The sequence below is a fragment of the Epinephelus moara genome, chromosome 16 (genome assembly GCF_006386435.1).
Source record: "Epinephelus moara isolate mb chromosome 16, YSFRI_EMoa_1.0, whole genome shotgun sequence".
NCBI classification, from domain to species: Eukaryota; Metazoa; Chordata; class Actinopteri; order Perciformes; family Serranidae; genus Epinephelus; species Epinephelus moara.
This window is the reverse complement of record NC_065521.1, coordinates 6,085,802-6,110,436: the sequence shown is the minus strand read 5'-3', so window position 1 is coordinate 6,110,436 and position 24,635 is coordinate 6,085,802. Positions and strand designations below refer to the sequence as shown.

Here is a 24,635-nt window from a genome sequence, read left to right as displayed (position 1 = left end):
ATGTCATTCTTTCAGTCATTACTCAGAGCTCATGACCATATGTGAGGGTTGGGATGTAGATGGACTAGTAAATTGAAAGCTTTACATTCTGGCTCAACTCTCTCTTCACTATGACAGTCCGGCACAGCGCCCGCATCACTGCGGATGCCATGCCAAACCGCTGATCTATCTCACGCTTCATTCTACCCTCATTCGTGTTAAAGACCCCAAGATACTTCAACTCTTTTGCTTGGGTATACACTATATTTAGAGTATTTTCATTGCTTTACCCTACTGTCAGGACAGCTTTTTTGATAGGGAATTGAAGTGGTTATATCAAAGCCACCACACCTCATTGACAAAAACATTTTGCTTAGCAGAATGCAGAACTGCTGATCTAATCTGGCACCAATTGGTTTAAGTGTATGGTAAAGCAGAGCACATATTCAAATATAACATACACTTACCCTGATATTGATTTTTTAGGTGGTTAGAATATGTTCCGCTGCGGCCCCTGTCCACAGCAGTACATTGCTTTGCTTACATGCCAGCAGATTTGGTTCATCAAAGATGACAGCAAAGTAACACAGTACATAAAATAACCACAGCAGAAATGTCAGAAAGGTCAGACCACTGTGTTTAAATATGTATCTTGAAATGTTACAGTTAAGGCTGAAATGACAGAATAAAGCAAGTATCCTGAATCTCCACATCTCCACAACTGTAATCAATTGCCAGTTTTCTACCCAGAAGTGATTGTTGTTAGCACAACGTCATGGTGATTCGGTCTACAGGAGTAGCTGTAGCTGTTTGGTTGCACTAAAAGACCCTCTAAGGAGTTGGATGTTAAGTTTTTCCACTAAGCACATTTTGTTTTGAAGGTTTTGAGCCTTTTTTCCATTTGAAAAAATGCATTAGCATTATCACAGTGTTTTAGCATTAAGGTTGTACTTAAAGACCCTCTATTTAGTTTTTCCAGTGAGTACATTTTGTTTACATGGGTTTAGGCCTGTTTTTCACTCGCAAAAATTAGTAGGAGCATTATCACAATTAAACATAGTTATGAATGCACTGTGCTAACCAAGGTAGCAGTTAGCATTTGGGTTGTCGCCACCCTCTTGTCCAAACATGGTCACTTCTGGCTACAAAAATCCAAAATGGTGACGGCTAAAATGCCAAACTCAAGGCTTGAAACATGAGCCCATAAACCAATGGGTGACCTCACAGTGTTTATGTCCATTATTTTATACAGTCTTTGATAGCAACAGAGGAATCCTCACACGCTGTCATCGGCCCCTTGACACAGCCCTGTATCTTCCCTAAAGGCCTTTAGTAGAGGTGAAGGTCTTGCCACTGTATAAATACTCTAAAGAAGAAAGAAAGAAGAAGTCCTCACTCACCTGAATGCACTCTCTCAATTTGGCTACAGTCCAGTGTGTCTGAGAGGTCAGTGTTTGGCTTGGGGTCAAAGCTTGCATGTTCAGGGCTTCCTCTGCTGGCTGACTCTGTCTCTACGGTGCCCTGCCTCAGAGGCTCTAGAGTGTTGAAGCTGCTTGCCCATTGGCTGATGGGCTCTGCGGGGCGGCCAATCAGAACACCCAGGGAAGGGTCTGACCTCCGACCCTGGAGGACCTTTCGTGTCTCCTCTATCCCACATTGCAGCAGGCGGTAGTAGAGAAGCGCTTGGTCACGCACGCACATATCAGTCTCCTCCTCTGGAAAAAACAAGAGTGTTGACAATGTCATCCCTTTCTCTGTTTTGCACGCATGCACGCACACCTGGCACGCAAACGCACACACACACACACGCACACACACGCACACAAACACACACACCTATGCAGTAGTGCAGTAGCCTTCCGAGCATGTCTTGTGTCTCAGCAGGCCGGCACATAAACAGCCTCATGGTAGTTGTCAGCAGCTCCATCTTGACTCCCAGAGAGGTCTCGCTCCTCACTCCATCAATGAACACCTCCAACGTGTAGGGGGCGCTGGAGACTCGCTCCCCGTACACAGATAGCAACCACAGCAAGGCTTGCCTGCCCTTATGAAGAATAAGGAGAATGAGCAGAGGATTTAGCCCTGGAGACCAACTGAGATGTTTTCTGTTATCTTGCTGATCAGGTTTAAATGCACTCTGTGGAGTTTGTGACCACTAGCAGTGAGTGTGGTGACACGGGTGATGTGGTCAGTGCCTGAAATGGGCCAGTACACACTGCTACTGGGCTCTCTTTGTGCAGAAATCATATAAACAGTGAAGTTAAAAACTTTTTTGAACATCGGAGTGCAGATCCAAACCAGTGACATTAAACTAAAGTGTCATTTGGGCCCTGCTTTTACAGCAAGGGCAAAACTGTGTGCATTTGTAACTTCAGTGTCACACACATTGTGGGAAATCTGAGTGCGTTCTGCTTTGAATGTATTTATTTATTCATTTAATTTTTCTACATCTACAAATCGTTTCTACTAATTCCCAATTTTGAATTGTGTAGTCACTATCTCTGAACATCATTTCAGAGACTCAAAATTTTCCTGCCCGTTGTTTGACCTCAATTAAGGGGTTTCGGATGCTGTTCAACAATCTGACAAGCTCACCGTTTGAAGTATACTGACACCTTAAGTTGTTCCACACTAACAGGACAGGGAGATACTTCAACCACAGTGTGTACATGCCAATACAGTCCTGAGGAGAAGTATAATCAGTGACACAAGTGGGTGTGCAGGGCTTTTAAGGCATAATTTACACCAGCAGGATGAGGTTCAGAATATCGTTTTTATTTTTTTTGAATTTTTTTTGAATTTTTATTGGCTTTTTGCCTTTATTGACAGGACAGAGGGTGAAAATGGGGAGACAGAGAGAGAGTGGGGACTGACATGCAGCAAAGGGCCGCGAGCTGGATTTGAACCCGCAGCCGCTGCGGCGAGGCAATGCCTCTATACATGGGGCGCCGGCACTATCCACTCTGCTACCGACGCCCCGAGGTTCAGAATATCTTACAGTGGGGCGTTCATCTACTGGCCTGCAACATCTAAAACTTCTACTACAAAACATTTCAGAAGTAGATATTGTACTTTTTACTCCACTAACATCAACAGTCACCAGTCACATTTTGATGATACTTTTACTGAAGTAACATTTTAAATGCACAACTTTTACTTTGAATGGAGTATTTTTATATTCAGGTATTGCTATTTTTACTTAAAGGGACAGTTCACCCCAAAATCTAAAATACATATTTTTGTTTGACCTGTAGTGCTGTTTCCACAAATCATGACCCAGTTACTCAAGATAACCCACAGCCCTTGTTGTGAGCAGTTTCACATAGGACCTATATTCTTTCCACCAAACTACCCTTGTCAACTGTATCACCGTGCAGGATGAAGAGTGCATCTACTGCTAGCTCACCTAGCACCACTAAGCTACCTAATCTTACAGCTCAGCCGAGAAGGACGCCATTAATGTTTACAAATTGCGCTGTCATGAGCACAAACCTCTCATTGGTGAACAGATGCACGCTTCCTTCTGCGCAGTGATACAGTTGACGGGTGTAGTTTGGTAGAAAGAAAATAGTTCCTTAATAAAACTGCTCACGAGAAGGTGATTATCCTGAGTAACCATGTTATGATTTCTGGATAGAAACATTGCTGTTGAGTTTTTCATATGTATTTTTTTGGTGCTTTGAGCATCACAAGCTGAATGCTATCTAGTTCCATTATACTGGAGAGAAAGCAGACATCTCTATGGCTGATATCTCCAACACTCGACAACTCACACCAAAACAATCTAGACTGATAAATAGCACTACAGGTAAAAGGGAAAATATGTATTTTTGATTTTGGGGTGAACTGTACCTTTAAGTAAAAGATCTAAATGCTTCTTCCACCAGCGCAGACTGAAGCAGATGAACAACAACAAAAAAGAAGCAGAAAGCGGTAGAGACTGTTTGCACATACACACATAGCTACATATTAACCAGATTAAGGCCATGCTTGAGTGTAAATGCCATAATTGAGTTGTCTTTGTGCAATTAATGTCAAAATTACAGCGAGCATGACAGACGTATATTACTTATATAATCTCCCAACAAACCTTACTCTGGTTTCTGAGCTTTGCTGACGAAAATAAGCCACAAAGGTCACATGGTCAAATCAAATGCAAAGTAGTGTTTCCCTATTTAAACAGAAGCAGGACTTCTGATGGTGGAGGAGAGAATATATGATTTTTGGTTTGCTGGAAAACAGCTTTCATGTTTGTTGATCTGCTAATTCATCAACATAAAAATTATAACTTCCGGTGAAGTTTCCATGTCTTTCTTTATACCATTGTCTAATTTCCTTATTAGTCTGTAGGTTGCCAAACATGCTAGTGGATATGAAAATCACACACATAGTCAGATACTGGTTTACCAAGAACCACATACACAATATAACCTGTTTATGTACAGTAATCAAATTATAATCTGCATGCAAACACGCTGAGTAAGAAATGCTGAAACAATAACAAAAGAGTGAAAGGGGATGGAAACATGTCAACATCCTTGAAAAAAAGATAAAGACAACAAAATAGAAAGCAGAGAAAAGCAAAGAGTGAAACACATACTTTTACTTGCAAACTTGACATTACCCCATTGCTAAAACCTAATCTAAAAGTATCTGCTGCAGAGCAGGAGCTGTAAAGCTGGCAGGCCTTCAGTGTACTTCTCAAGGCCATTTCAGCAGGGTGGATGCCTGCTGACGCAGTCATTTTAACCCTGAGCTGTCCTGTTAAAGGACAGTGCTCCTGAACCACTGCTGGAAAGTTACTCAGTACATTTACCCAATTACTGTTCTTAACATAAGTCCAGTTTTGATTTGGAAGAATCACAAGAAGCATTGTAGTGGGGGAAACAGACATACAGACCTGTACAGACTTGTTGGTAACTAAAAACTGATTATTAGAGACCTGAACCAGTGGAAATCAGGTTTTTAACCTTGTAAACATGAACACATGATGTTTTTTATATGTGTATGTATGTATGTCTGTAATATATATCATGAGTAAATAAGCAGTCTACGCCATGACTGAGTATTTCTGCCTTGGAACTACAATGCAATAGAGACAGTCTCTTAAACATAGATCCTGACTTCGAGGGTTTGTTACAAATCTAATGAACCAATCCCACAATGCTATGAATGAAACGGGGGGTGTTAGAGGAGAAGCCCTGTTTTGCAAGCTAGGTTTCACTTTCATTTTAACTTGTCAGAGCCAAGTAACAACCTTGAGGGCTGAAAAAACAAAAGCCAAAGCGAAGTACTAAAAACTGCAGTTCCTTAAATGGCCACTTGAGGCTGGCTTCAAAAGCGAGTAAATCCCCATAGACCCCCATGTTAAAATGCCCAACTTTACAGCAGAAATAAACACACTTACAGCCTGGTACAAAAAATGGTTTTGTTCTCTGTGGCTAATGTCAGTGTTGTGACAACTGTGTGGGAGTGAATATAACTCACCCTTTTAAATGTTAAGTTTTAAAATTGAGCAAATTAGGGACTTGGCCGCTTTAAATGACAGTTGGGTGCTGTCCATTGACAGTTGCTATCACGTCAACAATGGTGGTTAGGTAATGTAACCATGGAGGAACCTAGTGTTGTCACGATACCAAAATCTTTGTTTCGGTACCAATACCAATATGAATTTCGATACTCTTCGGTACTTTTCCTAAGGAAAAGTCCTTTTGGATACAAACCTTTAGAACAATAAATAACAGGGGTGTAACGGTACCAAAAAAATCATGGTTCGGTAAGTACCTCGGTACGGACGTCACGGTTTGGTAACTCAAATGTTCCACCAAGTTTGTGTTGTCTCGTGTTGTCTCCCTTTGCGAGGCAGACTTTCTCTTTTTTCACGTGCGTGTGATGATACAGGTGTTGTCATACACACCACTTGCGCAATCTGTGCTCCAATAGGAACAAGAAAGGCGTTTGTGTGCATTAATGAGTAAAATAAATTAACTAAATTAATAAATTGAATCAATTTCAAAGTACTGGTATTTTCCAAATGCAGTATAGTACCGTTTGGAATACTCTAGTACCGCGGTACTATTTTATTACCGGTATACCGTGCAACACTAGAGGAACCCTAGATTCAAACAGTATAGCTGTAGCTATAGCGGTCTCTGTTTCTGTGTGTTTTTGTAACATTGTAACATTCTGGTCACCTAAAAAAGTCTTTAGCATTAAGGTTGTACAGAAAGACCCTCTATTTAGTTTTTCCGGTAAGTATATTTTGTTTAAATGGTTTTAAGCCTGATTTTAACTTGTGAAAATTAGCATTAGCACTATCACAATTAACCATAGCTGTAAATGCACCATGCTAACCAAGCTAGCAGCTAGTGTTAGTGTTGTCTCCACCCTCATGCCCAAATATGGTCACTTCTAGCTCCAAAAATCCTAGATGGCGACAAATAAAATGTCAAACTTGAAGCTTCAAAACATGAGTTCACAAACCAATGGGTGACGTCACTGTGGCTGTGGAGATTATTTTACAGTCTATGGTCAGAGCTGTAATTGGGAACAGGTTTTGTTGAACATAAGCAACAAATCATTAGCTGTTTGATAAGCAAAAGACTCATGTTTTCATAGATCTGTGTATACTAAATGAGGCAAAGGTGTAGAGTAACATCTAAGGCATGAGGGGCTGTTTTCGTGGGTAAAAAAATGTAGTATTGGTGAGCAGAAATTATTTTTTAGGTGTTTAATCAATGCCAGGGGAGAACCTGATGTAAAGGATGTGAATGTTTCATGACATGGTAACATTTTTACATCCCAGCAGTATGTGGGTGTGGCAGCAGTGTCGGCTCTGGTCTGACCTGGCTATCCTGCAGCGTCTCCTCGCAGCCCTCCAGAGACAAACACACAGTTTCGCTACACTGAGGACACACCCAGACCAGGTCACGCATCGTCTGCACCACCGCTGAGGCGTGGGGGTAGAAGAGAGAGAGAGAGAGAGAGAGAGAGAGAGAGAGAGAGAGAGAGAGAGAGAGAGAGAGAGAGTGTGACGATTGTTGTGAGTTAAACAAATGCAGCTGCATCGTGACAGACTACAGTAACATGTGTGTGGTATGTATGGTATGTAATTATAGTATGTACGTAATGTATATGAGTGTGGGGGGAGGGGATTTACCAGAAGTGATGTGCTCCTGTTTGAGCCCGAGCAGTCCAGTAAGGATCTCCAGACACCTGTCGCTGTAGCTCCGTCCAATACGACCTACACCCAATCCACACAGGGATACACAGTTTATGAGTGAGACTATGACTTTAACCATAGAAAATCTATCAACCACAATACTGAGTGATGAGAATTTAAAAATTGATTTTTCACTTGTTCTTTGTGACCTTGTGTCAAAGCTGAGGGTGCTGACTGCTTTCCTCATTATCCTCTAGTTACTCTTCAACACGTGATGAGGATAATGTTGACATTTGCATTATAGGGAAATGGAGTTAGACGGAAAATGAATAGACAAGCACTGCGTGGACTGAGAGCTAGAAAAAAAAGAAAAAATGGCTGCCTGAAAGTGTTTGTCTTGTGATAAAGACACGGTAAACAAGACATTGTATGCAGGGACATGCATTACACTGCCACATAATAGTATGACTGAGGATGTCAGTTTCAGGTAATTGTGTTTTCAAAAGACCAACACCCATTAACCATTAACTGAGTGGTTGACTTTTAAGAAAACACTAGAATTACCATCTTGCGGTTGTATGCCTCTGCACAACAGTCAGGTTCAGGGCTGTACAGTGCGACATATATGACTCTGTGGGGAAGGCAGGGCTATGGGCTACACACACACACACACACACACACACACACACACACACACACAGTGCGATCTTCGTGAGGGGGAGACAAAGCGGAGAAAAAAACAGAGAGTTGAGCGTAAGAGAAAGACAGGGAACTTGTTCCTAAACCAAATGCCATGGCCCCTGTGTGGGAGTGTTTCGGATTTAAACCAAATGACAGAGCGGAGCCCAGTAATTTGATGAGCCTGTGTGCTGGGTTTCTTCTAAAACCATCTCAACAAAGCGAATATGACCAACTTAACTGCACACCTGAGAGTAAGAGACTGAGTCTATTTTTTTGTATTTATAAGGTCTTTATTTATTTATTTTGGTATTTTTACGTGTTATTTCGGATATTTAAATTTTCTTTTTTTGCATTCATAAATATTCTTGTTAAATAAATGTTTACTTCTCTTTAAAAGGGTGTACTTGCATCGCTATGCCTTTATTATCATTATATAAGTTTAAAAAATGGTCTAAAAACAGCAAAATTACAACAATAATAAAAATGGTCTTAAAAGCACAATATTACGCACATTATCGCTTATTGCAATAATTTGTGACGCAATTAATCGTCCAGCAAAATTTGCTATCGTGACAGGTGCTACAAACTTTCTGGCCTGTGCTACAAAATTATCACCCTCTGTAGCAGCAGTGCTATGGGCTAAAAAAGTTAACGTACAGCCCTGAGGTTACACTTACAGTTTACATCATTGTGAAGACATCGATTCTTCACACACTGACACTGACACAGCCAACAGTGATAACATAGTTAACTTAAAGGGGGTTTACAGCTCAAAATCGAACCGCTTACTCACTAGCACAACCTAAGGGGAGACCGGAGGGCAGTCACAATATTTCCACAACAACGCTGTTGGATAGTGATGCTGTTACTAGCGGTAGATGCCAAATGAGCGGCGCCACTAGCTAGCTCCTACCAGACCTGGGTGGTGCGCAGTGCAGTAAACTGAAGAGCAGCAAAATTTACCTTTAGATTGACATGTGTAACCAGTCAAAAATATTCTTGGCAGTTAACCAATTAACGGTTAACCAGTGACATCCCTAAGTTTGAGTCTGCGTGTGGGTCTGTGTGTGTGTGTGTGTGTGTGTGTGTGTGTGTGTGTTTACCTATAGCTGAGATTGCAGCTTGGGCAGTGTCAGTGTTGACATCAGTGCAGTATCCTTTCAGCTCGTCCAGTAACATTGCTACATTCTCATCATTAACCAGCTCAACCAGCACCTGCAAACACAACAGTATTAACATTACTATTATTTAAGTACTGGACTGTTACTGGCAATACTGGGTAGTAACTGTGGATATCATTGCATGTTAAAGGGGCATTCCAGAGATTTAGTATTACACTACAGCTCCAATTAGGAAAACCTTATTGCTGAACAAGTGGCTTGACAGGATGTACAGGACAACCCCTTCATCATAAGTTTACATGCATGAGTGTGTGTGTGATTTCTGGAAAGGGGAGAAATAGAATAACATGAGAATAACTTAAAAGAAATGATGAAACACAGTCGTTTTAAAAGGGCTAAATGACAAATTAGTTGCCTGGATTGAATAACCACTATGCATAGCACTGCAACAAGGTGAAACCACAACGGTCCTTGCAACCCACACTTATGTTACCCCACTTGATGAATAATGATTGTGTCTAGACCCCAGATTCACAAAAACTCCAACCAAATTTTAATGTTCCATGTTCACTGCAGGCCACCAGGAAGGGCGCTGGACTTTGAAGCCAATTCTTACTTTGGCCAAGCAGTGGAACTACTTCTGTGATGTGTGACCCAAAAGAACTTTTTTCCCATAGACTTACACAGTGAAAGAAACATCTGTTAATCAGTGGATACATTTTTGTGTCACAACCCCTGAAAAATGACTTATTTCACTCATTCATCAGATTCACTCTCGGGTCATTTTGGCAATATTATAATTGTTATCATTTCCTGTTTTAAAGGCTGCATTGCAGTAAAATGTTGGAATTTTCTGAACTTACCAGATTGTTCTATTATTTACCCACTCAGTTATTATATCCACATAACTGATGATTATGTATTAAAAATCTCAATGTGTGAATATTGTTAGAAAGCACAATAAGTTAACCATACACTACAATATCAATATCGAAATATTTGGTCAAAAATATTGTTATGTTCTCTATATTGCCCAGCCCTTGTTTCAAGTGATCATTTCAACCCAAACCAATATCTTTCCCTAACCCTAATCAAGTGCTTTTGTGCCTAAACCTAACCAGGCCTTAACCACAGAGCTGTCACACCATAAATCAGCAAGATTGTTTTAAAACAGCTTCAGCTCGCATGAGTTTTGCAAATCTAGGGTTACATCAGGTCACGACAAGGAATACCTGACAACTAAGAGCAAAGAAAGCAAAAACAGCTCATTTATCAACATAGGCAGCAGTTAATAAAATCTGTGCCAACAGTATTTGTATCAAACATAAATGTGACTACAACAATTATTAACATATGGCAAACAGAATAAACATGAATGCATAAACAACATATCACTCTAAGAGGTGAAGCGCAATAGTACAAATGGTGCAGGCCTTTTCATAACCATTAGAACTGGATGAGAATTATGTGATGATCAAGAATCACATGGCTTCACTACAAGACATCCAGAATAATGCTGCTTGTCTTCTCACATACCCCCACACCCATGACCACATCCCCCCCGTCCTTCATAATCTCCACTGGCTCCCAATCCCCCAGCATATCCACTTTAAACTCCTTATCATCACCTGTAAAGCCCCCCACAACCTGGTTCGCCCCTACCTTTCCGAGGTCCTCCACCGGCACACTCCCTCCCGCACTCTTAGGTCTGCTGATGCCAACCTCCTGTCCCACCCACCACCAGGACTAACCACTGCACCAGGGGGGACAGGGCCATCTCCACTGCTGCTCCCACCCTCTGGAACTCACTCCCTAAAGACATCAGGGACTTCCCCTCACTCTCCACCTTCAAGAAATCCCTCAAAACACACCTCTTCAAAATTGTGTACTTCTTCTCCCTCTCTGCATTGTTTCCCTTCTTATGGATTATTTCATCTTTGTTTTTACTTTCTTTGTTTTGTTGTTCTCTGTAAAGCGTCTTTGAGTTTGAGCGTTATATAAATCCCATGTATTATTATTATCATGATTATTGTTATTCACTATATGGATCTTAACTAGGAGAATCCAGCACAGTGTAAACCATGAGCCTGGGGCCAGAAACACAAAGGTACATTCTCTCCGCAAAAATAATGTAGCTTTCCTCTGTTTACAGCTTTTTGTTTTTGTTGCACATCAAACGGAGGTATGCGGTTACATACAGTCTGGTAAAGAGGGAAGTTTTTGGCATCATTTCTTTCAACTGTAGTTTCACTTGGGCAATATTCATTTATTTAGAAAAACAGCAAATTGCAGCATGGTTGTGGTGAGAGCAGGAAAAGCACATCATACAGAAGAAGAAATGAAAGCAGTCACAGTTAGGACCTGAATGTAGAGAAGCAACACTGAGTTAAACAGGCCTCACCTGCATCTTCCTTTGCTTGATGTATGCTGGCTCTGCATACCCGCAGAAAAAACGTTTGTAGTGCGCCCCCATCAGGCCAGGGAGGGAACGCAACAGCAACTACAGGAGGACAGAAGACATCATTTGAGATTTACACTGACAAAGACACAAATACACTGTGATGCAGCAAATAATACACTTTGTGTGTCTACTGCCTCACACACACACACACACACACACACACACACACACACACACACACACACACACACACTTGATTAAGCTTCCTCATGCAAACAATGTTGTGCTGTCAGACAAAGAAAATATTTGAGAATTGGCATTAGGTCTAATGTAAAAAAAAATTGTGTTATCATATATCACATACACACACTTTATCCACATTCAACATCCACAACTGATTAAAGTGAACTTTACTCATACATAACTTTCTCAAAATAAAGTTTCACTGTTTATCAAAACATGACTGGAAAAGAGAAAACACAAGACAATCAATGATATTAAATGATGATATTCAATGCAATAATACAATATACAGTAATTGTTTCCGGCTACAAGAATACAGTGGGTTGAATCAATAATAGATGCATATGTCAGACAGCCCTTCGAACTGACATCTGAGATATCGAGGAAAACATGGAGTTAGTTGCTTGAAAAGTCTTCCTGAGGCTCTACAAAGATGTGCTCACACTTACATTTTCTAAAACTGACTTTTAGCTATTTCATGTTGTCTTTCAAAATAGCATCACAACATTGCTGGTCACTTGTGCTTTACAACCCTGATTCCCAAAAAGGTGGGAAGCTGTGTAAAACATAATAAAAACAGTATCATGATTTGGTATAAACGGTGCATTCTCGAAAGGCTCAGTTGTTCACAAGCAAAGGTGGAACAAAGTTCAGCACTTTGTGAAAAACTGCGAGGGCAAACAGTCCAACAGTTTAAAAACAATGTTTCTCAATGCACAGTGTAATGTAAAAAATTAATTGAATTCAGCCCTGGTATGTTTTTTCAATTGCTCTCAGCAAGGAGCGAGCGTATGTGGCCTCATGTGGCCTCATGTGGCCGCCTGGAGCATATGAATATAGATATCAAGACATATATATAGATATATATATGTGTAGCAATTGCAAGCGACAGCAACATCAGGAAGAAGGAACATGAGAAGCTTGAAAAAATACCAAGGGCTGAAAGAGGAGCTAGAAAAGATGTGGGGAGTAAAGGCAACAGTGGTGCCAGTGGTAATCTGAGAACTGGGGGCTGTGACCCCCAAACTGGGAGAGTGGCTCCAGCAGATTCCAGGTACAACATCTGAGGTCTCTGTCCAGAAGAGCGCAGTTCTAAGAAGAGCTAAGATACTGCGCAGAACTCTTAAACTCCCAGGACCCCAGCGTGAGGTAGACACACCATCATCACCCCCCATGAGGGACGGGGGTGAGAGGGGGATTTTATATGTATGTATAATGTGTGTGTATGTGTGTGTGTGTATATATATATATATATATATATATATATATATATACACACACACACACACACACACACATATATTTTTTTAATCATTTAATTATTCATGGTGTGAAGGCCTCAAAGGAGGTAACGTATGCCATTAACTCTGTGTCCTGTGTTGTAAGAACCATCCAGGAAGTTAAACAAAAATGGTTCAATATGAAACTTGATGCAAAAAAACTGCATAAGTACACACACATAAAAAAACACTATAACAGCTACAGGAGGCTCTTCCCACTCACAGCTGCAGATGAGCGTATTGCTTGCATCATTGGAGAGCCCTCCACTTGGGCAGTCAATTGCAAACACTGAAGGTAAGGTGATGTACGTGTTATATTAAGTGTTTCATTGCTGTATATTCTGACAGCTATCACTGATAGCTCAGTGTTTGGTCAGTAACATGAGTCTAACAGTCTCGCCACTCAAACAGAAGATACATTTGTGGAGTTCTCTCTCCTGTCTGATTCAAGTGGGAACAGGATGCCAGAAATGTAGAAAACACATGTATTATGTTGATTTAAATACCCCATTCACATTTTTAGGAAAACTAATCTGTAGTTTAGATCTGCTAAATGCCAACTAATGAAGCTAAATGTTTCATATTTCTAATCTCCTGTCATGTTTAACTTAGGTGTTTCAAAGGCATCTGCGTATTGTGAACATAACAGAGCACAATACCAATTAAAACTGTAATTTCAAATAATAACAAACAATATTTATGCGCATTCCTTATTTACACAATCACTACCAGCAGTCAGAAGCAGGTGTAGATTTTGTTAGTAGCTCTAAAAAGATCAGAGCTACTAACATACTGATGAATGCTGAAATACACATACATATTCATTCTGCTTATGTTTCATGAATGAGACCCACTGTGCATGGTTAGCTGTTTTGCACAGTGAGTATCAGTCATCACATCTTTCTTGACTATGTTAATGGTTTTATGCAAAGAAATGATGTAGTTTGTCAACTAGCTGAAAAAACTACAACGGCCCAAAAGAAACTAAAAACCATTATTTTCCTCAGAGCTGGCAACCACTAACAACACACGACACACTGCATTTTGTTTTCCACAGTTACTTAAGGTTCTTCTCCGTTCCCCACTGAGGATAATAACAGCAAAAACTGATTCTCTTTGGTAATTAGGGATGGCTACCAAAAGCTACTGTGGAAAACAAACACGCTGTCCTCTTCCTGTTTTGGTTGTGCAATGTTTGATGTGCTTCCTTTGTGTCATAAATCAAGGCTTCATTTTCCCAGGAGATTGTATCAGACAGAAGTGCAAAGTGAAAGCAAGGCTCACAGGAAACCAATCTAAACACAGATGGTGTCATTATTCTATAGCTATTACATTGTGTAAACAACATTCACACAATCAAAATAAGTTAAAGCTAAAAGCGTATCTACTTCCACTTTAATTCAATACACCGTATCACTTTTGACCTCCAGCCCTTTGTGTGCCCTTCCTCCTCCTTTGTCTGAACTGTGAGCCAGATCATGACACAGTAGATGTCTACAGTATCAAATGTTGCCTGAACGTTAACTGCACACACTGTTAATACTTTCACAGCCTCTACCTCCAAACTTGAATTATTCACACTGACCTGTATGTGGCAGAGGGCAGTGAACCTCATCTCTCTGGACACGCTCCCACAGGCAGCCAGCAGGGGTCCCCGGACTCGCTCCAGGGCTGCCAGACTGACAGCAGGCAGGCTGGAGCAGAGGCTTAGGAAGAGGCTGAGGGTGGCGGCCATGACTGGGGGGTGGGGGCTGACCAGGGCGGCATCCAGCAGGGACAGGATGTCAAACAGCTCGTCCTCTGACTGAGGTCGGTAGCGCTGGAGGATCCTCAGCACCTCACACTGACCCCAAACATCACACTCCTTGAGCCTGGGAGGACAGACAGACAATGTTGGATAATGGCCAGAAAAGTGTTTTTAAAGAACAATATATTGTAACAGTGAAGCTGACCTTTGACCTTTTGGATAAAAAATGTCATCACTGCATCATTTTATTCTAAAAGACATTTCTGTGAAATTTTATCGCAATTGGCGTATGAATTCTTAGGTCATTGCCAAAAACATCTTTTGTGAGGTCGCAGTGAACTTGACCTTTGACCTTCAACCACCAAATTGTAATCAGCCCTGAGGTGTATTATTAAATCTAGCTTTAGGATTCATCATCGTACCTTATACACCATGGTAGGATGGTCATCCCTCACTTTGTGCAGGTTACAACACTGGCACAGTCGAGTCTATAAGCTCATCTCAGTTGAATTTCCAATTTACCTAAGCCAGAAGTTTTTATATTTGTAAAGCAGCCATAATCTTAGGTCATGCAAATGGCTCCAGTTTTAAGTGCCTTTTACCACCACAGAGGCTGGTGAAACAGGGCTGTTCTGCTACGGTCCCTGGTCCTGGAAAAATCAGCAGGCCAAGCTCAAACTCGAGACCCTTCTCCCTTCAAATGATTTTAAATTAAAATAAAGAAAATAATAACATCTAGCTGCAGCTGCTTTAATTTACTAAGAAATTCCAGACCCAATACTGCTGCCTGGTTAATGCACTGTATCATGTACTGTATTTTGACATACCTATTGTAGCTGTTGTTATTTGATGTTGCCGTGTTTGTGTTCGATGCCGCTACTTTAACCTTGTCTTGGCGAGGTCTCAATTGCGAAAGAGGTTTTAATCTCAGTTTGACTTCTTAGTTAAATAAAGGTCATGGACTTTGCATCACAATCTGTGTATCATCTTGACATCTTCAAATTATATTTTTTCATGTTAAAATCAAAACCTAGAAAGTAGTGCCTCTGGGAATGCTGAAGACAAAATCTCCCAAAGGAAAGGAAGTATCCTAGAAATGTTCAGCCTGCGGTTTTAACTGAGTGATTTGATGTAAAGCATCTAGAAAGCTCTCCGTACCTCTAATGCTTTCCTCTAATGTTTTCCTGGTAACACTGTCTTAAATTGAAATCTATCAGGAAGTACTGGAAGCAATTCGGCTATGCTGATTTGATTAGCTCTGAGTAGATAAATGGCTCATGGTTGTACACAGAGAAAAGGGCTCAAGACTGCAGATTAACATTAGTTGTGCAATGAATACAAAATCATGAGGGAAAAAAACAAAGGCTTATATACAAAATACAGAATATGTTTACTAAAGCACACAAACAAGGAAATGTCATTTATAGCTGTTCACCTCAACTGTTTGTGACATACAGAGCATGTTGTTTGACTCTCAGAGGGCACTGAGTAGAGTTGTAATATACTAATAGGTTATACCTGCATATCTGTAAATAGCCTCAGTGTCATTCTCACACCCGTCACATATCAACTCCTCCTCAGATTAGACAGAAATAAAAGACAGCAAGTATAACAAATAAGAAGTTAGAAGATCATGACTGCTGCGAGTGTGTGCTTAAATGAAAAAAAAAAGATGGCTTCAGCTACCTCCACTGGTTATGTCAATGTTGCCATGTCGCACAACGTCATTTATAGAAAAAATAATAATAAAATCAATGCTGTCCAAACCATATACTGTATAATAAAATTGGACAACATGACAGCTCCCCTGAAGTGAAGCAGTATAGGTCATAAGCCCCGCCCTCTCCATGTTAGTCGATGGGAAATGGGCCAAACTAGTATTGCCAAAAATTAGATTTCTGGTAGTTCTTATCACACTGCTGTTTGTTTTTCTGATAATTTAGGTTTTAATTAGTTATTTGATTTGCTATAAAAAAAAACTGGGGAGGGTTATATCATGATTGACAGCTGTGTGTGCCAATCACTGTGCTTGCGATCAATGGCGCAACTTGTGATCAGACGGGTGTAAGTGCAGGAAGTCGACACACCGGAGGTAACTAGCTCCAAATGACATCACCAGTGCAAGATGGCAGCAGCCATTTTGGCTTCATTTTTGTGCAGTGGGAGGAAGTGGAGACGCATCGTCAATCAGCGTAACATTCAACAACATGAACAGATTCCTTTTTTTTTTTTTTTTTAAACTGTTTTCATTTAGTGACAAAGTTCTCTGATGCTCTAACCTGTTGAGGAGGTGGTGGGTGATAGGTTTATTAATAGCGACTCCTCCCTCCTCCCTCAGGATCTCCTCCAGAGCTCGAAGACAGTTCACCATCACCACTGGGTCTGGGTCCCTCAGCAGGCTGTACAGCTCATTCACCACTGCAGCATCTGGAAGAAGAATCGTGAACAAGAGGTCTGTGGACATGGTGTGGATGCATATACTGAGATTCTTCAAGTCGAGCAGTCATTTTTATGCATGTGTGTGTGTGTGTGTGTGTGTGTGTGTGTGTGTGTGTGTGTGTGTGTGTGTGTGTGTGTGGTGGCAGCTGACACAGCATAAACTGGGTCACCTTGTCTTCACAGCTCTGGATGTAGATTTTGCCATGTTGTTACTTGGTTCTTCTTCTGTTACGCATTTAATGCTATTCAACGTCTGGGGTCAAAGCCCTGTGCAGAAACTTGGGAGCATGCGCAGACCGCCTAGTCCAGTTTAGGTCCAACTGACTGTATACATGCAGGAGTGATCTGACTCCCAATCGCATTATCTGGGTGTTAGTCTGACTTTGAGAAGTTCCATTTAGTACACTGTCAGTCTGACTTATACTTTAACATGTGTTTTAAAAGTCCGGTTGGACTAACACAATAAATCTATTTTCTGGATGTCAGGTTAGCTAACTTTTTTTTCTAACTACATTACATTTCAGTGTTTCCCACAGAATGAGGATCTATGTGTGGCAGTAGCTGACAACTGGAGTGGGGGGGGGGGGGTGCTATCTTTCCAGTATTTTGCACCTGTGTGCCCTTGTGTATCAGTCTCTGCTATTTCTCAAAAATCTGAGGTTTTTGTGGGTCCATGAACGCAGCGCAGGAGGAACTCTTTGGGAGTTCTTTTTTTCCCCTCAGCAGCACTTTGTGGAGTTTTGAGTTGTGGGGTGGATAACTGATCAATCGATCCGATCAGAGCTGATCAGAACAAGTCGATGCAAGAGAGGAGCAGCTGCTGCAGAGGACAGTGAAAACAAACTTTTAGACCCAGATATATTTGTGAGCCTGTGATCCTACATTTGCCATTTACACCTTTGTTACAACTTATCTGCTCTAAATGTGGAGATTGAGTGTAGGAGGTGGAGCATGCAAGGAGCACCTCTACTGCAGATACTACTCAGATACTTGAAGAAAAAGAAGCACCACCTGTCTTTAACCATGATGCAATTATGATGGAGCAAAAACCCAGAACAAGAGGCAGCTTCCTGCGACAATCGCTGACCGAAAATTTTATACCAAAATCTAAAAAAGACAAAAGTGACATGATGAAGTGCTGCTGTGCCTCCTGAAAAACACGGAGCTCTCCACTTTTGAAAGGTCTTAGTTTAACCTCCACAGGCACGATGAAGTAAATTGCAAATATTGAAGGTAAGAAAAGTTATTATGTTCATTTTTCATGTGTAACATTAATCTTTGATGTAATGATAAGGAAGAGAGAGGAAGAGATAGAGAGTGGAGCATTGTTCATATCTCAGTATGGCCTTCCTTAATTGATTAGCCTATCTGCTGTAATCATCAAAAAAATCATTTGACAAGTACTGGTTTTTTTTTTTATCATTTTGCACACCCTAAAAATTAAAGAGACGGAAAGTAACTTGTATTTGAGTCATGTTTATGGGAGTAGTTTGTCTCTAACTAGTTTGTCTGCACCCCCTTATTGAAATCCAGGGGTCTCATTTATAAAACAGTGTGTAGGATCCACACTAAAAGTGTATGTGTGGACAAAAGCAGAACATTGTGTGCGCCAAAAAATACTCTGATATATAAATCTGTGTGTATGCCTGACAGTGTGCAATTTTTTTTTATAAATCCCAAATCAACATGAAATTGTGCGCAGGTGGACCAGCCTTATATCCTGCCCTCTACACGCCCACACTCAACTATAAATGGTCAACGCAAAGCACCATGAATGCTGATGCATAGAAATGAGCATGCTGATCAATGGGACTTTCCGGGTGAATCACGGCAACAGCCGAGTGTCACTGCAGTCTTTATAGGTTTACAGCATTTAGACTGATTGCTTCACACTGTGCCAAAATGACTGTGACAATCAGTGTATCCCTCACCCTGGGATATTATCTGAAGATGAAACTTTCACAGGTGAACACAATTTATTTATTAATTTATTTATTTAAGTTTGTTATGGCGATTTTGGCCTGCATTATAGGACTCAAAATGAGGATATAAAATTTAATAATTGTGCGAGAACTGGGGCTGGCTTTATTTCCAGACTTTACTAATTCACTCAATCCATACATGCAGGTGGTGAAGATGTAAGTAAGTCGACTGAAGAGGGAAAATGTGGCAGCCACCGAAATGTCTCCAGTACGCTGTGGGCGCGCACAATCATACTCATTGCAGCGATTTTAGCGCAAAAACTATCTAAATACTTGCTTGGTGATATGAATTTATAGTATTGAAAGATACTGGAAACTGCTGATGCTCTGTTTTACTAATATTTGAAGTTATCTGATGTGCGCTCCACCGCTGACCATGAGTGTCCGTTGCATCCCTCTCTGCTGCGCTCGTGGGGTGGGAATATGATGGTGAGACAGTGATGATGAAATACTGAGCGGAATTCGGGGTGAGATTTGAGTAAGCTTATAATTTTTAGAACTTGAAGGTGTTCATGGAAAAGTTATGGCTCACTAGCACAAGCCGCTTGCTAGATTAAATGTTTATGATTGAGTGGATCTTTAAGTAACATGTAATTTGAGGCGAAATTAAATGTGTGAGAGACATTATATATGTATAATGATGCCTCTCACATTCAATTTCTACAATTTGGCTTCAATTCACCACCTTACCATCCGCGTTGCCAATTTCCTGTCTCCAAATGAGAGACAGAGTTTCCCTGCAGGTGCGCACATTCTGCCATCAAGTTGGTTTTTTATAGATCACAACTTTTGCACGGGAAGTGGCGTACACCTCTGTCAGGCCTTCTTTTGTCCATACGCAGTGGTTGTAAATGAGACCCCAGAGCACTCAATGCTAACAGCTATCTCTGCACTCTGACCAAAGAGACGTTTACTTCTCAGGATGTTAAACATTTTCTTTTCTTTCTTTTTTTTTTTTAGTTATATCTTTTTTTGGAAAGACAAGATTGTAACATGACAGCAGCTGCATCTTCCTGAAACAGGAAAACACACAAGCAACTATTTACATGGAACAGTGGGAGATTATGTCGCCAGCCAGGTCAGCTAATGAAGTGACAAGAAGTAATAAAACAAAATAAAATAAATTTAAGTAAAGTCTAATGGACCATAGGCTCAGATAAAGTCAGCTCTGATAGGGGTTATATATGTGATCCATGTTAAACATTTTCTAACCATTATTTTTTGCAATCGGTGACAATGACAACTCTAAAAACCACCTGTTTTTGCAGAGTCTCTATTATTGTTGGTTGCCCAACAGTCTCTTTAGGTGCTGCTGAACGATATAATCACTATCATCCCAATAATGGAATTTCACCATGATCGACTAATTGTGTTTTTTATTACGATCTGTGCAAAAATCATATATTGTCCCATCCTTATAAAAAGTTTATCTCAGTACTACATATACTGCTGGAGCTTTGATGCTTCATGGCTGCCGCCCTGTTCCATGCACCTTACAGGCACATGAAGTTGTTTCTGAACTTCAAAACCGTCGCTGTACAACAACACAGGAAAAAAATGACATTGAGAAAGAAAAACAGAGACAAGACAGCCTTCCATCCAGCCTACCTATCTCAGAGTTGGGTTGGAGGTTGTGCAGTTTGGCCCAGCCGAGCACGGCCACTCGTCGTACACAAGCTGCTCTGTCCCTCAGTCCTGCTGTCAGAGGCTGCTCCACGTACTCCACCAGACTGGGTAACCTGGGACGCACAGACAAAAACGAATTCATTTCAACAGTTACAGGCTGACGTGACTGTTCGTACTGAAGTCAACGTGTGTAGCACCTCACCTGAGGTTGGTCATGTTCCTCAGGGCCAGGCTGCGGACCATGGGGTTTGGATCCTGACAATCTTTCCTCAGTGTGTTGATGACCAGCAGAGACAGCTCAGGGTTTAAAGTGGCATAGGAACACAGGAAGACGTAGACCAGTTTCTTCTGGACTATGTCTACTGTGGCACACGCTTTTACCATCTCACTGAACAGGCCTGATACATCCACACCCTGTGACATCGCCCTGAGAGAAAGAGACACAAAGTACAGCAGAGGATGATGGGAATGTCATTGGTTTTTGGTTTGCTAGTATTTGGTCTTTAAGTATTGCACAAACTAAAAATTGATGATGATTGATGATGACTGACTGAGCTGCTCATCCTTCCAGGTAAAGACATCTCCCGACCCTAATCTTTCCATCACCACTGAAAACCCTGTGGTGCCCCTGACTCGGACTACACGGAACCTGGCTGTGACACTGGATGTTCAGCTGTCCTTCCCTGTGAACATCTCCTTGACAGCCTGCTCCTGCGGATCCATTCTGGAGGATACGTCCATTCTTTGTCCAGGAGGCAGCACAGGTTAGACTACCACATCCCGCAGCAGCCTGGCTGCTCTTCAACCTACCCGAGTTCTCCTCTGCACCCTGCACTGGCTCCACGTGGCTGCTTGAATCCGATTCAAGACACTGGCCCATCCTGCATCCATTAATGACCAAACTGTACACCACAGCCCATCCACTACACTCTGTTACTGCCAATCTGCCTGCTACGCCCTCATTACAAAATGATTCCCAGCTATCAATCCTCCTGACTGTTTGCTGTTCTGGCTCCCTGATGATGGAACAAACTCCCTATTAAAATCAGGACAGCAGAAACTCTACACATGTTCCATCACAGACTGAAACTCATCTGTTCAGACTGAGCTTTGGCCCATAAAAGAATATTTTAAAAAGCAGAAGTCTCTCTCTCTATCTCTTAGTGTCTTAATATGTGTACATCAGCACATTTGATGAAGTTCATGTACTTGAAGCATGATTCGGCACTTTTTGGGGTTGTGCCCACATAGTTGAGTGCACTTACTGTAAGTTGCTTTGGATAAAAAGTGCCAGCTAAATAAATATAATGTAATGATTGAGTTGTGATGTACAGGGAATGTTAAGGTGGCTACACAAAGAGGAGACAGACACCTGGATAAAAATGCTAACACAAAAAAAAGCAGTGTAAGCTGATTTCCCAGTGACCGAGCAGTGACTTGATTTTGTTCAGGAGATGTATTTGATAGAAAAGTGCTAAAACAAACACAACAACGGCACTCATATATAAACTGACTTACTTAATGTGGGCAAAACAAACAGGAACAAATGTGTGTCAACTACAAAGCCATCATCAGTGTGATAAAACAAGCAGGAATGGCAGTTTATATGAATAGGAGAGCTTTAAACAACAAGGATAGAGAAGAAATAACTGAGTGATAATCTTGCTAGTTTAAGTGAGTGTTCCGTTCCATTACCGTGGCTTATATGAATCCCTGCTCAGTAACCATGGTAATTTATACTGCTGAACTAGCCTGTTCCAAGGAAGGCTAACTGTCAAGCTTAGTGTAGCTGCATGTCAAAGAATCCCAAAAGACAGTTCTGTGAAGTACATCTTCGCGCAGGAAACACTTTTATCCTGTGTTTCAGACGTTTCTCTCACAATGTGACCGAGCATGAATTTAGTTCCAAAGAATATAATAATAAAAAAAAATAATAAAGTTTTAAAAATAATGTCTTACCACTTTTACTATCTAAAAAGGCCAAATGGTTATTTGACACAGGCCGAACTATTTCAGTTAATCCCCATTTTATTCACGATCACCCTTATTTTAGTTTAGTTTAAACTGTATAATGTAGCAATGCCCACATTTCCCATCATGCCAGGTGCTGGCCTGAGTAGTTAGCAGTTTGCAGCTGAGTTTACTGTTTTATGTTCCAAAATGCAAATGTCACTGTTTATCAGTGATTACAATGTGTCTGTTCAAAACATAGTGGTTCCTGTCTTTTTAGTGTTACTTTATAGTTCACACCAGTAGTGAGTTAGCTGTTACACTCAGTGATGTCAGCCACCTCTCTCATTATGATCGATGAGATCGTGCTTCACGGTGTCTCTCAGCAGCAGTGGTACTGCCTCTCTTTTGTTTAAATAGATAAGTTTCTCTCAAACTTAAGTTGCAAATTTGATAAAATGCTCGTCAGTGAGCACTTCTCATTTACCAACTTGATCCACCAACCTGACATGTGTGGCATATCAAGATGCTGATAGAAGTTGAACACAAAATCCTGGTGTTGAAAAAAGCTTCAGTTTTCACTATGGTCATGTATGCAGGAGCGCAGAAGTTAATGTTTTTTAGAGGGTGTGGTTACTGCAAACATTTGGCAAAATTTTAAGAGAGACATAAAGAATAAAGGGATTTTGAACTTGAAGACAGAAGCCTTCCTTGTAGATGATGTGTTCAAGGACCGCTGAAATTTGAAAATCTGACAATATTTTCTGTTTTTACTGCTTTTGATTCTGATAAATGTTGTATTTTTGGTTATTTTTAATGAAATCGCACCTTTCAAACCTGCCAGCGGGATTCGCGGAAAGAGGAAATAAATACAAAATGCAACCTTTCAAAGTTTTGTGTCCCTCCCCTGAGCCAATATAAAAACACAAGTCCCTCCCCAGTGCTTAAAAAAATACTTGATGTGCCTCCCTCTTTTTGCACCACCCCCTTCCCCTTCATAAATAACAAACAGTCCCTTATGATGCACTCGTAATTTGTGGTGAATTTCTCTTTAATTTTTCTTCAAAACTGTACAGGAAAACATAAAAATATGAATATATGAATAAATGATATGAAGTACATCAAAAATGTACTTCACACTTCCTGCTGTTTAGAGTGGGGGTCTTTCCAAACAGGATTACAATTTCAGCAAACTTCTGAAGGAAAACTTTCTGAGTCTGAGAGTTCAAATCTGAGGAAATCATCAGTGTATTATGACATCCTTTGAGATGACTTTTTTTCCTTATAATTTCTCAAAAACTGAGTTGGATACCTTAAAATTTCATGTCGGTGGTCAGGCTCCTTATGAACAGAACTCATATTAAGAAATTCAACAGCTTGCGGAAATTTGTGTCAGTTCAAATAGGAGGAGATTATCAACATGGCACTACGTATTTTGTGGTGACTTTTATTCATAGTTTGGTAGCTTGGCAGCTCACTTGATCACAGACAGAAGGGGCCCCACTAAATGTTTGCCCCGGAGGCCCCTAAAGGGTGACTCCGGCCCTGCAGATGACCCGCTGTGGCTGGAGGTAGGCCAGAGGACAGTCAGTCAGTCTGTCTGTAACCTACCTGATGACTTTGAGGATGGTGTTCCTGTAGCGCAGCTGGTCAGACTGGACGTTGGGGTTGGACAGAGCTCTCCTCAGCTCCCTCACCATGTCCTCACTGCCCAGATAAGGCATGATGCTGTTTACACACAGCCTGCACCCTCTAATTTAAAATATCACTAACGACACTGCGCCATCCTCAACACGTCGATTTGTTACTTATGAAAACACAGTCTAACACTTCAAACGGTGGTTCATTCTCAACACTACTTGATGACTCGATTGTTTACACCATGCACACTTCCGCATTTCTTCTTCTGCTTTTAGCCTCTAGATTTGACCCCATGCTGCCCCTGCTGGTTGGAGTAGGAATAACACCCTACTGTCTAAATTACTGACGTCAAGGGGCAGCTCCTGAACTTGCCCACTCCACCT

General features: G+C 41.0%; 1 protein-coding gene across 2 annotated transcripts in view; it reads right to left on the bottom strand.

The window, feature by feature from the left end:
* Positions 1–24,513, bottom strand: part of ap4b1 (adaptor related protein complex 4 subunit beta 1) — a 38,999-nt gene extending 14,486 nt beyond the window's left edge. For both annotated transcript variants that reach the window (XM_050064615.1, XM_050064616.1), the window contains exons 1-11: positions 24,223–24,513; positions 20,864–21,088; positions 20,644–20,774; positions 16,894–17,041; positions 14,453–14,738; positions 11,345–11,443; positions 8,926–9,037; positions 7,139–7,222; positions 6,825–6,928; positions 1,816–2,023; positions 1,380–1,694 (exon numbers count right to left, since the gene is read on the bottom strand). In XM_050064615.1, coding sequence (XP_049920572.1) covers positions 1,380–1,694; positions 1,816–2,023; positions 6,825–6,928; positions 7,139–7,222; positions 8,926–9,037; positions 11,345–11,443; positions 14,453–14,738; positions 16,894–17,041; positions 20,644–20,774; positions 20,864–21,088; positions 24,223–24,335 — 1,825 coding nt within the window. In that variant the 5' untranslated portion in view covers positions 24,336–24,513. The remainder of the gene's footprint in view (positions 1–1,379; positions 1,695–1,815; positions 2,024–6,824; positions 6,929–7,138; positions 7,223–8,925; positions 9,038–11,344; positions 11,444–14,452; positions 14,739–16,893; positions 17,042–20,643; positions 20,775–20,863; positions 21,089–24,222) is intronic.
* Between the last annotated feature and the right edge of the window lie 122 nt (positions 24,514–24,635).